This window comes from Prionailurus viverrinus, chromosome A2 (assembly GCF_022837055.1).
Source record: "Prionailurus viverrinus isolate Anna chromosome A2, UM_Priviv_1.0, whole genome shotgun sequence".
NCBI classification, from domain to species: Eukaryota; Metazoa; Chordata; class Mammalia; order Carnivora; family Felidae; genus Prionailurus; species Prionailurus viverrinus.
Genome location: NC_062562.1, coordinates 1,102,929 through 1,117,009, shown reverse-complemented (window position 1 = coordinate 1,117,009; position 14,081 = coordinate 1,102,929). Strand labels below are relative to the sequence as shown.

At 48.4% G+C, this 14,081-nt stretch overlaps 1 protein-coding gene across 4 annotated transcripts; it reads left to right on the top strand.

Annotated features, from left to right (window-relative positions):
- The first annotated feature begins 2,369 nt into the window (after nt 1-2,369).
- On the top strand, nt 2,370-13,490 carry LOC125159308 (zinc finger protein 77-like). 4 transcript variants are annotated; one of them, XM_047847527.1, is made up of 5 exons: nt 2,370-2,467; nt 7,986-8,112; nt 11,099-11,156; nt 11,297-11,348; nt 11,593-11,729. In XM_047847527.1, the coding sequence occupies exons 1-4, from the start codon at nt 2,405-2,407 to the stop codon at nt 11,301-11,303; spliced, it is 255 nt and encodes an 84-aa protein (XP_047703483.1). In that variant the 5' UTR covers nt 2,370-2,404; the 3' UTR covers nt 11,304-11,348; nt 11,593-11,729. The 4 variants fall into 4 exon arrangements, with proteins under 4 accessions (XP_047703483.1, XP_047703455.1, XP_047703475.1 ...); XM_047847499.1 differs by lacking the exon at nt 11,297-11,348 and having other exon boundaries at nt 11,593-13,490; XM_047847519.1 differs by having other exon boundaries at nt 11,297-11,736.
- The last annotated feature ends 591 nt before the right edge of the window (nt 13,491-14,081 follow it).

Below are 14,081 nucleotides of genomic sequence, written 5' to 3'. Positions count from 1 at the left end.
TTTTATACGTAAGAACAAGTGTTCAATCATGGACATGCTTTTCTAATAATGAGGCAGAGGGAATTACCCCAAATCGAGCAGTCGTCAAGAACTTGCATGTTGGAAGCATAATGGTGAAGGTACGGATGTATAGAAGTGTATTTGCATAAGAATCAAAGATCATCGCTTAAACCAGAAACTCCTTCATGGCCTATCACATTAAACAACTGTCTAGGGACATGTGTGATACCAGAGCATCTCAGTTCCAGGCCTTGGAAACATCTCTGCCGAGAATCCCCAGCCCTGAGGGGCCTGACCTGGGTAACCTGAGAGTGAAAGAAATCCAGGGAGAAATCCTCATGAACTTGTATTTGGTAAGATTTCTTAACTGTGACCTGATAATCACAGGGAACACAAGAAAAAGTAGGTAAATGAAGCTTCCGCAAGACGAAAGTCTTCTGCACATCAAAGGTCACTAACAAGAGGTTATAAGGACACCCATAAAATGGGAGAACGTCCTTGTAAATCGCATGTATGGTAAGACTTTATCCTGCAGAATACACAAAAAACTCCTATCTGAATGACAAAAACTCATCGCTGTCAGAAAGGGAGCAAAACCTTGATCAAACATTTCTCTTAAGATGACGCACAAATGTCTAATAGACACATGAAACGATCCTCCCATCAGGACGATGCGAGTCAGAATCACGATGAGATGCCACTTCCCACTCACGAGGACGGCTAGGAGCCAGAATCCAGAAAGAAGCGGCGGCCAGGATGTGGATGGAGAAAGCGGAACCCTGTGCTTGGCTGGTGGGAGTGTCAGGGCAGCTGACGTGGAAAAAAGTTTGGTGGTTCCTCAAGAAGTGAAACACAGAACGGCAGTGTGACCCAAGTGTTCCAGGCCTACGTAAACGGAAACAGACACTCAGATGTGTGCACACGAATGCCAGGTGCAAAACTGTGCAGGCCCCGCAAAAGAGGGAAACACCCCAAGTGTCCCCCAGTGCGTGGATGGATAAACAGGGTGCGGCATAGACACAGGACGGACGGTGATTCAGCCCCAGAGAGGAATGAAGGACAGACACATCATGCACGTGAACGTATGGTGACAATGTTATACCACGTGGAAGACACCAGCCACACGAGGCCACGTGGTGTGAGTCACTTACATTAAATAGGCAGAGTGGGCAAATCCGCAGAGACACGAAGTATTTCAACAGTGCCCAGGAGGCATGATTTCCTGGCTATTGTGGCCTTTAAATTTGTTTAGGAAAATGGAGATATTCACATCCCATAGGGCTCACGCTTTTAAGAGTAAAACTCAGTGTTCTTTTTTTTTTTTTTGTACGTTCTCAGAGCTGTCCCACATCAATGCACCACCTGAAGAAGGAAATGGAACCTTTACATTTCTCATTTACAGGGTCTGATTACAAACTGGATGTGCTGTGACTTTCCTTGCAGAATATAACGCAAACCTGAGGGTTGTAACGTGTCACACCTGTGGCTGTGGGCCGCTGGGGCCGCGGGGTCCCACGTCCCTTGATGGCTGAGGCCCCAGGGCACTTTTTATTGACCTGAGGCCTGAGAAGTGGAGGTCGGTTCAGAGAGCGGGGCCTCACGCTTTCAAAGGGCCAGGTCAACACCCAAGGAGGTCTATTTCCCCTTAGGTGAGCTCACACAGTGAGCTGTTCTGTCTCTCTCTCTCTCTCTCTCTCTCTCTCTCTTTTTTTAAATTTTTAATGTTCATTTATTTTTGGAAGACAGAGAGCACAAGCGGGGGAGGGACAGAGAAAGAGGGAGAGACACCGAATCTGAAGCAGGCTGCAGGCTCTGAGGCACCCCATCGGTGAGCTGTTCTTAAACACAGGGGACAAGTGCACCGTCACCCTGTAGGGGCCATGGACTGAAGGCTCATCGGGTCCTTCTGTTCTGTCGCGTCCCGATGCGACGCTGGACAAGGGAGGCTAGTCGGAAACTGAACCAGATTCCTGACACAGAAGAAGGAGGCAGGCGGCTCAGCTGGCCCGGAGCGCATTCTGCTGAGAGCCGATCCTGGCAGGCGGATTGGACACGTGTCTACCGCCAGCCTGTCACTCAGGGGGCAGGAGGCGGGACTGCGGGGGGGGGGGGGGGGGGAATCTGCCCAATTTGCGGCCACAATGGGCGGTGCCAGGATTACCCTCCAATCACAACGTGAAGGGCCGAAGGCTGTCCTATCAGGGCGCGGAAGCGAAGTGGCTCGGTAATGTCCAATCAGGATCGGGGGAATTATCTTCGGAGCACCATCCAATCAGATCGCAGGGACTGAAGGATCGCCCAATTAGGGCACGGGACCTGTACACCACCCAATCAGGCCCGAGCGAGAGCCCGGTGGGTGTGGCTCTCAGCCGGGGCGGCTGGCGCAGTAGGATCCTGCGCTGCCATGGTTGCGGGTGTGCGCGGCTTAGGAGGACACCCCGAGGGCGCGGAGCGGGGCCCCGAGATGGTGAGTGCGTGGGCCGGAGGGGCGGATGGGACCCGCCGGAACTAGGTGGAAGCGTCCGCGGCGGGGTGTCCCCCTCCCTAGGGTTGGCACCTGGGTCCTGGGCGGATGGAACTGGGAAGGAAGGCTGGGGGAGGGCAGGGGGGAGGGCAGGGGGAGGCCTGGGATTCGGGGAGCGTGTGCGACGACCTGACTAAGCAGGAGTTTTGCTCCTCGGTGGAGGACAGGTAGAGACTGTCCGGTGAGTTGTCTCATAAAGGAAACTGTTTGCAGCCGTAAAGAGGCCGCAGGGAATAGCTTCCGAAGCCGCGACTCCCCGGGGGGGGGGGGTCTTTTTTGGAGGGTGAGGATGAATATTCAGAAAGGGGAGCTTTGTCGGGGGCGGTCTAGGCGGGCGTGAGGTTGCTCGGGCCGAGCTGGAAGACGTGCCGAGAAAGCACGCGTGCAGTGTGACGGTCACGGAGCCAGAGCTGCTCCCGGGGGCTGAGACTTGGACGTTAGAATCCAGCGGAGGTAAGTGTGGGACGTGGGGCCGGGGCTGAGCGCGCGCTGAGGGAGCAGGTGCACGCGCATGGGGTCCTGGGCTGCGATCTCGGCTAAGAAATGCAGGGTTTTCTCGCTTTGGAAACGGCGCGGAGAGTTTCACGGGTTTGGCTGTTTCCTGGCCTGGTGCAGACACCCGCTGTTCCCTTCAAGTCGTAAATGGCTGAGATTGGTTTTCTGTTTTTCCATTTCTTTGTGATTCTGACCCGGACCAGGAAGTTCTGCAAGGGGTGTGCTGGGCAATTAGAGCCGGAGAGGCGTAGATCACGGAATGGAGCGGGGGTCCTAAAACGATTATTTTTCTGGGCACCCCTTAACCCGTTGAGCTTACAGGGGGACCCACGGTGGACCTGTCACCCAACCAACCTGAGTTCTCTGCTTGGTGAGTCAGAAACTGCTCCACACTGAGCAGTCCCAGGAAGAAAACTTTATTAGCAGCAGATACAGAGATCAGTAGACCACAGGAAATAACTTCCAAAGCCCTGACTCCCCGGAGGGAGGGTGGATGGGCTCTTCTGGTTTAGGGCTGGGATGGATATTTCCATGGGGAAGCCTCCTCGTCCTGTGTGGGGTGGGAGGAGGGGTGATGGAGGTGGGCCTTAGGGCCGCAGGCCTGTCCCCAGGAAGTAAGTCATGTACAGGAGGCTGTGCTCCTCCCCCAGTGGAGACTTCAGTGTGATAATGAGGTAAAGGTAATTGGTGGTCATTCCAGAGGTCCCTCCAGGTCCCTCTGCACAGACAGGAATCCCCGGGCTCCTCAAACTGGTCGGGGAGGTTGGGGCCCTGGAGGTCTGGTGAGGGCAGTGGGTCTGCTCCAGGGGCGGGTTCCTGTCATTTGCCTGCGTTAAAAGGACAGCTGGAAAGGACAGCTTAGAGAAACGTGGGGCAAAGTTCTGTGAGTACAAGCTCATCAGCTTGAGGTCTAGCTGAGGTGACAGACTTGGGAGATGACCTCAAATCTGCACCTGGCTGAGGACAGTTTATTACAATCGGTTCCAACAGGGACCAGCTCCCATCTCAGGGACCCTCCAGTGAAAGAGAACGAGGCTTGGCTGTTCTGCAGGAGGCGGATGGGAAGGAAGGCCCAGTGTCAGGATCCCACCCTTGTGGTGGAGGAAGGCCTCATTTGGCTCACGTCCCCAGGGCCTTGTTCCTCAGCTCAGTGGATGTTCAGAGTGTGGGCCACCTGCAGTTCAGGGATCTGTGGGGAGGACAGCAGCCTGGGTAAAGTTTGGGTAGGAAAGGGGTGGTTTTGGACAGTTGGTCAAACCAGGTTCAAAGGAAAAATACGAATTGAGTAAGGAGAGACATGTATTGACAACAATGATTGCAAAGGTGGGGGAAGGGATTGTTGCACTAGGGGCAGGGGCCTTGCAGGGGACAGGGGCTGCTGCTGCCGGCAGTGTGGCCTTGTCTCCAGGGTAAATGCCTCATAAGTCCTTCTGTGCTGGGGGGGACATTGCATATTGTAGCTCGTGAATAAGTTACACGTCAGCAGGAAACGAGGAGCGGAGTGTGAACCATATGTCGGTTCTGGGTCCCGTCACTTGCGACTTCATGGTGTCCAGCTCGAGTGTGTCACATGGGGTCTCCTGGACGTCACACGTTGGTTTATCTGATTCCCTCAGGGCTGAACATTTCTCATGTGTGGGATTCCCTCTTCTGTGGAAGCATTTCCAGCATGTTGTGACCTGTAACTCACATGTCTTCTTCCTGATGTTCTGTTTCCTTCACGTCCTGGGGACATTCAGGCTGTTTCATTTCAGCATGTTGTGTTTTCTCCACGTCAGGGTGTATCCTTTCTCTGGGTTGTCTGTGTGGATGGATCCTTCACGTTGTTAGTAGAGTTGAACTTCCCGGTCTCTTCCTCTGTAGATGACCGTCTTTTGTTCCGTGCGAAAACTACATCACGCGGGTCATAATCACACATGCTGGAACTCTCTCTCCATGTGTTCCTCTTGTTTCCGCGACAGATAAATCCACAACACTCAGTTATTGTCTGTGGAGCTGATGATTCCTTTTCCTCCACAGATGTCTAATCTTTCCTGGCCCTGTGTGTCCTAGTGTCTCCATCTCGGCCACTGGTCTTGGGCACCTGCCTGGTAGACATCCACTTGCTGAAACCAGGGGCGCATGATGTCTCCCCTTAACGATATATTACGGGAATCAATAGCAAATGGGAGATACTTGTTGTGGGAGATAAGGGCATCCCCACATGTGTCATCCAGTCCAAGATCAGGAATGTGATCCCATCTATTATTTCCACAAGTCCATAGTTAATCCCATGGAGTGGGGTATACTCTGGGTTTTAAGGAGTGATTTTCCTTACACATTCATGCAGAATTGGTCAAGGTGATAGTTGAGTCATGCATTTGGGGAGTCCTTCCCATTTTCCAGCTGTTCAAATAATCCTGTGTCCCTGGGGTCTTATTATTTTCCTGACAGAGTAACAAGCATGGAGATTCTCTATCATGAGCTGTTGTGGAAATTTCTCTAAATTTCACCTCAAGTTGTCTAGCATTGGTATTCAGAATTTTAAGAAAAACAGTTTTAATTTTTAATGACTTTAGGTCATGACAAAGGAAGATTCAAAACCTTAGTTTGGAGATCTATGGCCAGGTATTTGAGGAACCAGAAGAATTCAGGATCTAATCTGGTTTATAAGGAATACTATCAAATTCCAATATCTCCAAAGAGGTGGTTTTGAAACATAATTATTTTCTCTCTGAATTCACTCCTGTTTCCAAAGATAGCCAAATCAAGACTGATGGTTTGTGAAACAAGTTCAGTTTTAACAGTCATTGCCTAGTTACTTACAAAAGCTCAGGAAGAACAGTGATTGGCCAAAAAGGTTTTTCAAGAAGCTTGCTTTGCTCAAAATTGTTATCAGGAATCTCTGGATTGAACTTTTATAGCCCCTTGAGGCCAGAAGACAAGCCAAATATTTGTCACCAGACTTGTCTGCAAGACCTGTAGATTTATGTGATTTCTTCTCAAGGTCCCCAAACCATCCTGAGGTTTCCGGCACCTGCCAGGAGTTGACTTGACTCACCTGGTAAGGCTGCTGGGAACTCTGTCAGCAAGGCATCAGGCCAGTATTTCCAGGGGGGTTGATTGGGTCCACAAAGTCCACCTTAATTCCTTCAAGCTGTCTGGTTAGTTCTGGGTCTATGCAGGTCTGTCTCAAATCCGACATTCCTGTCAAATCTTTGGTGAAATAACCAATGTGTCCAATGGTGTCTTGTTACAAGGAGAACAGATTCTCATTGTACTTAAGCAAAAAGGAGGGGAGGACTCAGCACTCAGATGTGTAGGAATGTGTTTGCTTGTAGATCAAGATGGCAGCTGCATACATGGGAACTAAGGAGTTAAGGGGGGAATCTGACAGAAGCAAGGCTGGTGAGACTCAGCCAGCATCAGGAAAGGGTCCCAGCTGAGTCCTTCACATGTGCGGATTCACCACGGCTGAGCTGCCATTGCCATATTTGCCACTCATTGGGAATAGACCTTGGGAACAGAGTGGAGAGGAGAGGAAAGGGGTCATTCACCCGTACAGACCCGAATGGTCTGACCTTGTTCACCCTCAGACCCATAGACCATACCAGGGACCCCCTTGGATAGAGAACTTTGGCTGCCTGGTGAGGACTGTGGTTACACCTGCCAAAGGGCAAAAAGAAAGGAGAAGGAGTCAAGGATCCCCCCTGAAAGGCAAGAGGGGAAATCCCTCATCCTGTTGGGCAAGGGGTGCCCCATAGACGCCCCCTGGGACTTGGGATCCTCACCAAGGAGGAACCTCTCAGGTGGAGGTTGTCAGCTGCCCAGAGAACACTAGAGTCAGGCCACCAAGGGAAACTCCCAAGAAATTCCTAGGAAATCCCAGGAGAGGCCGAGTATAGCAGAGGGTCCCTGTGAAGGCCATCAAATGTGGGGTGACCTGATCAGGGGGAGGCCCGCAGCTCAGGGGGTGAGAGATTCCCCCCAAGGCAGAACAGAGGAGATGGGAGTTTGCTGAATACCCTGCAAGGGAGCAGCGGGCAGGATGGCAAAGGAGAGACCGTCTGCCGGGAGGCAATGCTGGGGGGCTACAGTTATGGGGTCACGAGGGAGCATGGGAACCTTTGGAATGCTCCCTGTGTGGGACCTGTGCCCGGTTGTAAGTATCCAGGGGTTAGTTGGGGCCTGTGGCCATTTCGAGGCAGGTCACTCAGGAGCCCGTGTGCATTCAGCTGTGTGCTCACTGTGCCCTTTGCTGCGTATCTTTCCATCATTCAGGCCTGTTGCCTAAAAACGGTCCATACACTGTGATTCTTCCTCCTGTGTTAACGTGAGCGGTGGCTGTGTCCCCATCAATCCCTTAGGGACTCTTCCTTCTGGTGCCCTTTTCCTTGAATTCTGGGCCCTAGGTTAAAAGTTTGAGCGGCCCTGCTGACTTCCACGTTTCTTAAGGCCCCGGACTCGTCTTACACATCAGGTGTGCCAGGCGCCCGGACCCTGGCCTGTGTCCCATGCCCAGAGCCCAACCAATCTGGGGAAAGGGTCGTGTCTGCCTGTTGGAAGAGAGGGGACTCCACCAGGCTTCTTGCCCTTGTTCCTTCCAGGGTGAGAGCTGCTCCCATCAAGCAGCCCTGGAATCTGAGTGTCCACAGCATCCTGACATTCTGGTTCCAGTTCTTGGAGCTGATGATGAAGCATAATTGTCTTAGAGCAAGCCAAACGTGTGTCCTCCGGTCTGTGTGTTGTCCGAGTGAATATTTCAGTTTTCGGTCTGTACAGTACTGGTCTGCTCAGATCTGTCTCACTGTAAATGCCCCAGTAAATTGGGTGTGTATAAGTTCATGTCAGCTGTTTGTCCTCACCCTCTGTTGTGACTCAGGGATCCTAGGAATGGAATGCAGCTCCCCGCCTGTCACCCTTCATCCTCCCACACACATGGGTGATGATGGCGCTTTGCAGCAATAGAGTATGTGGTATGTTTCAGGCCTCTGTGGTCTTTGAGGATGTGGCTGTGAAGTTCACCCCAGAAGAGTGGGCTTTGCTGGATCGTGGTCAGAGGAAGCTTTACAGAGATGTGATGCTGGAGACCTGCAGGAACCTGTCCTCCGTGGGTAAGGATGGCTCCATACCTTCACTGGTCTTTTCAGGAGGAGGAAGAAAAGCTCAATATTTGCAAATCACATGAGACTGTACATAGAATATCCTTAGGACTTTACCAAATACTAATAGAACTAATACATGGATTTAGTAACGTTGCAGAACACAAATTAATATTCCAAAATCTGTTCCATTTCTATATTTACTACCAGAACAGCAGAGAAATTAAGCAAACAAACCCATATTCAGTTACTTCAAAAACTACAGGATACTGTCTTAAAAGTAACCAAGGAAGTTGAAAGATTTGTACTCTGGCAGGTATAAAACATTTAATGAAAGACATTGAAGATGACACAATAAAGGGAATGTTACACCTTTGTCATGGATAGTATGGACCAATTGTTTTGCAAATGCCTGTACTATGAAAAGTGCTCTACATATTCAGTGCAATCCCTATCAATATATTGATAGTATTTTTCAAAGAACTATAGCAAGAAATTCTAAATTCTGTGTGGAACAGAAAAGATTCCAAATAACCAAAGCAGTTTTGAGAAGGCATACCAAAGTTGAATAAAACAGTCCCGATTTTAAACTATACTCAACAAAACAGTATAGTACTGGCACAAATCCAGACACCAACATCAAGGCAACAGAATAGAGAGTCCAGAAATGAACCCTTGTATATATGGTTAAAGAGTCTCTAAAGAAGGAGCAGAGAATATACACGGGGGAAAAGACTGTCTCTTCAATAAGTGGTGTTGGGAAAATGAGGCAGCTACTTGTAAGGAGGTGAAACTGGGCCAGCTTCATACCCCTTACCTGAAAGGAAACTCAGTATGGATTAAACACCTCGGTGTAGGACTTGAACCCATACACGTTTTAAGACTAAACGGAGGCACTGAACTCATGGACATCAGCCTTAGCATTATTTTTGTGGAATCATCCCTTCAGGTAAGGGAAACAAAAGGAAAAATAAAAAATTGGAAGGGGAACATAACAGACATTTTCCCACAGAAAATAATAGAGATGGCCTCTTGGCACATGAAAAGCTGCTCAGTATCACTAATCCTCAGGGAAGTGCACGTCGAAACCACAATGAGCTGTCCCCTCACAGCAGCCGGAATGGCTAGTGTCAACAAGACAGGAAATACGAGTGTTGGTGAGGATGTGGAGAAAAGGAAACTCCTCGTCGGTGGGATTTAAATAGGTGCAACCAGCTTGGCAAACAGTTTGGAATTTCCACAATAAAATGAAACACAACAGTACCATGTAGTCCATAATTCCGCTTCTGGGTAGTTCACCAAAGAAAAAAAGCCAGCACGATAAGACATGTGCACCCCCTGGTTCACCAGACTGTTACTCGCTGTACTCAACATAGGGAAGCAATGCAGGAGTCCTTCAACAGATGAATGGATAATGAAGATGTTGTATCTACATACAAGGGACTATCCCTCAGTAATACAAAAGGGACAAATTTGTGATGTTTGTGACAACATGGATGGACCTAGAGAGTATTATACCAAGTAAATAAGTCCGACAGAGAGACCAACAAAACACGTTACTTACATGTGGAATATGTGGAATCTAAATGACAAAATGAACAGACAACAGAAAATAGGAACAGACTTAAAACCGTAGACAACAAATTGGTGTTTGTGAGATTGGAATGGGATTGAGAGACAGGTGAAATCATGGAGGGGATTGAGAAGAACAGATTTGCACTTATTGAATAAATAAGTCATGGGAAGGAAAAGTAGAGGACAGGGAATATGGTCAATAATTTTGTAGTTTTGTATAGTGACAGCAATTACACTTCTTATGGTGAGCATTTTGTAATGTATGGAATCGTTGAGTCCCCATGTTGCACACCTGACACGAATATATAGGTCAGTATGCTTCTACCAAAAAATGAGTGAGTGAATGAGTGAATGAATAATAAAAAGTCCCACAATTATCAGTCATCATGACTGTGAAGACGAAAGTTAGGCCCATCTTCCAGATTGCTTGTTGTCCTTCAGATCCTCCCTTCTGCTGAGCTCTTTTCAGGGTCAGGGCAGCAGCCACACACACACCATCTAATCTCCTAATGGCAGCTGGGGCAGTGCAGGCAGCCTCCACTGAGGGCCTATGTGCCTTCAGAACAGGCCAACCGTCAGGTGGACCAGGTTCTGGAGAAGGGATTGGCGTTTGGACACATCCATTAGAAACGTGACTCAGTCTTTGTTTGAGCAGGGTGATGTCTGCCATTCACCTGTCCTCCCTGTTGGACTTTGCATCCACCGTAGCCCACATGGCCAGTCTTTCTGTCTTCCTGTAGAGGTAGGGTGTGGATGTGTGTGTCTTGCCCAGTTCCTTCCTACTTGGCTCTTCTGATAATTCTTAACTCCACATTAGTGTCCATCTAGTTTGAAGTATTTCTGAATGAACGGGCTGCCATTTCAGACACTTTCTCTATTATTGCCAAAGTCTCGAGTCACAAGGGTCCTCGGAATTTTTTGGTCACATGACCATTCTTCCTCATGAAGTTCATTTCCATTTCGGGATCAGTATATAAATAGAGATACATGGTCTGTTTTCTTACCTTACATATCAGGTCATTTCCACGAAATTCAACTAGGCTCCCGATTCTTTTGTTTTTTTTTTAAAAATTTTTTAATGTTTTTATTTATTTTTGAGACAGAGAGAGACAGAGCATGAGCAGGGGAGGGGCAGAGAGAGAGGGAGACACAGAATCGGAAGCAGGCTCCAGGCTCCGAGCTGTCAGCACAGAGCCCGACGCGGGGCTTGAACTCACGGACTGTGAGACTTGACCTGAGCTGGTTAGACGCCTAACTGACCGAGCCACCCAGGTGCCCCCTAGGCTCCCACTTCTTGTAGTTCCTCCCAGTCAAGGTAAAATGAGTGGGTCAGAGACTCAGCGGAATTCTTTGCAGAACGAGCCTCTGAGTGAAGAGAAGATACTAATGTTTACAAAAAACGATTCCCGTTCTGTGTTTGTAGAGAAGCAGGAGTTTCACAGCAGTGGAGATCTGACCCGAATGCAGCAAGGGCTTTTGAGGTGAGTGACACTTGTAAGGGAGGAAGGGGGGGGATGTTGGCAATTGTGAGACTGACCTGAAATTAGAGAACAGTTGCAAACCTAGCGCAACAATCGTGTAGTCGAAATTTTCACAAGAAATTTTTATAAATTTATTCTAGGTATTGATCATGTGAAAAAACATTGCGTTGGAAAAAATGGTCAGAGAAAACTGTATGTACGAACCCCCAAATGTTATGACTCTGTTTGAGTTGTCAGCCAGAGATTATGGCATAAGCATGATGGGTTTTAGGCTTTTACCATTTTGTAAACATGCAGACAGTGCCACAAACATCACTATTCATTGACAGTGGCCATTATATAGTGCAATAATGATTAACAAACATCAATAGATCGTTAATTAAGAGATAGTTTGTAATCATCATTTCCTAACCATGTACCTTCCTATTTTGAACAGAAGTCCTCTGGTGGAGAGTGTCTGTGAACGTATTGAAGGAGATCAATGTGGAGAAACGCTGAACCCAATTACAAGTCTTACTGTGCATGAGGGGTGTCCTACTGGAGGCAAATCCTGTGAATGCACTAAGTGTAGAGAAGCCTTTGCAGATGGTTCCTTACTAGAGAAGCCGCGAAAACCTCACCCACAACTCAAACCTAGTCCTAGTGAGGAGTGTGGGCAGGCTTGCAGCTCTGTTACAAGCCTCAACACTCATGTGGACACAGACCTTGTAGAGAAACCCTGTGAAGGTCAGGTCACCGGGAGAGCATCGGAGACATATGCGAAGAGTCTCCGTAGTAAAAAGTCTATAGAGTGCAAGAAATGTGGAAAAACTTTCACTTGCACAGCTTCCTTTAAACGTCATGTGCAAGGTCACTGTGGACAGAGAGTCCATGTGTGTGACACGTGTGGGAAAACCTTCGTGTATCACTGCTACCTTACACGTCATGTGAGAATTCACACTGGGGTGAGACCCTATGAATGTCAGGAGTGTGGGAGAGCCTTCGGGTATAAGTCAAGCCTGCAAAACCATGTCAGGACCCACGCTCGGGAGAAACCCTATAAATATCAGCCGGGTGGGAAAGCCTTCCCTGGTCAGCATTCCTTTCGAATACCTGAGAGAAAACACACAGGGTATGCACCCTTTGAATGTAAGGAGTGTGGCAAAACTTTCAAGAAACGTCTACATTTTGAATGTCACATGACCACACACAATGTAGTGAAACCCTATGAATGTCTGGAGTGTGGCAGAGCCTTTAGGCATCACTCAGACCTGCGAGTTCATATGAGGACACACACTGGGGAAAGACCCTATGAATGTAAGGGATGTGGGAAATCCTTCCGGAAGTATCATCATATTAAACGTCACATGGTTATTCACAGTATAGTGAAACCCTATGAATGTAAGGAATGTGACAGGGGCTTTGGGGATCAAACACACCTGAGAATACATATGAGGACACACACTGGGGAAAGACCGTATGAATGTAAGCAGTGTGGGAAAGCCTTCAGATATCAGTGGAATCTGCGAGGACATGTGACAACACACACCAGGGAGAGACCCTATGAATGTCCGGAGTGTGGGAAAACCTTCAGGTATAAGTCATGCCTACAAGAACATGTGACAACACACACGGGGGAGAAACCCTATGAATGTCAGGAGTGTGGGAAAGCCTTCAGGTATAAGTCGTGCCTGCGAGAACATATGAGGAGACACACTGGGGAGAGACCCAATAAATGTCAGCACTGTGGGAAAGCCTTCCTTCGTCACTACACCCTCGTACTACATACTGCGAGAAGACACTCAGGGGATGGACACTTGGAATGTAAGGAGTGTGGGGAAACTTTCAGGAAGCATCGGCCTTTTGAACGCCACATGACCACACACAATGTAGTGAAACCCTACGAATGCGAGGAGTGTGGCAAAACCTTCAGGTATCACAGAGACCTAAGGATACATGTGCGGACCCACACTGAGGAAAAACCCTTTAAATGTCAGCACTGTGGGAAAGCCTTCCCATCTCCTTCAAACCTGGGAGTACATATGAGGACACACTCTGGAGGGAGATCTTACGAATGTCAGCGGTGTGGGAATGCCTTTACCTCTCCTGCTAGCCTGCGAGCCCATATGAGGACACATGCTGGGGAGAGACCTTTTGAGTGTATCGAGTGTGGGAAAGCTTTCAATCAGCTGCAAATTTTTCAAAGTCATTTGAAAACACACAGCACCATTAAATCCTATGAATGTAAGAAGTGTGGGAAGGTGTACAAGTTCTCCTCGTCTCTTCGAGCGCATATGAAGAAACACCCTGGGGAGAGACCTTGACAGATCACCGCTTCCTTCAAGAACAGGTGAGGCTGCATAGTGGACAGTAAGCCTCTGTATGCAAGGACTCTGCTAAGACCTTCCAGTGTCCCAAAGTCCTGGGCAGAACCTTATGAATGACTGCTGTGTGGGAAAGCCTTCAGTCGTCCCTCTTCCCTTCGAGGACCCATGTGAACTTAAGCACCATGGAAAAGCCTTCAGGTATCCCAGGAATCTGTGAGCACAGACACACTGTGGCATAGCATTTATTCTCCCTTAAATTCTTAACTGAAAATGTGAGCCAGTACAATGGAGATGATCCTGAATGGACACAATTTTGGGAAAACTTCAGGTATAGAACTTCATGTATTTTGTTCATGAAAATTCAGGCATGAGAGAAATCTTTTCATTGTTGTGAATATGGTTTTGAGTTTCCAGGTGCCTCGTCCTTGATTGGGATCCCAAGTGTATGAATTCCTAGTTCGTGTCACTGATGTTAACACTGATGGTTTTAAGTGGCCTTCTTTGTCCTCTACATCTGCGTGACCTAGATGTTGTTACCTCAGACTTGAAGTAATCACACGGTTATGTACATGTCTCTTTCCCATTACAATGTCTTTTGGACCCATAGGTGATAAAAATG

Coding starts and splice junctions, on each gene's coding strand:
- LOC125159308 (XM_047847499.1), top strand. CDS start 2,405: ATGGTTGCGGGTGTGCGCGGCTTAGGAGGACACCCCGAGGGCGCGGAG. Junction 2,468..7,985: donor CGGAGCGGGGCCCCGAGATG/GTGAGTGCGTGG, acceptor GGTATGTTTCAG/GCCTCTGTGGTCTTTGAGGA. Junction 11,157..11,592: donor ATGCAGCAAGGGCTTTTGAG/GTGAGTGACACT, acceptor TATTTTGAACAG/AAGTCCTCTGGTGGAGAGTG.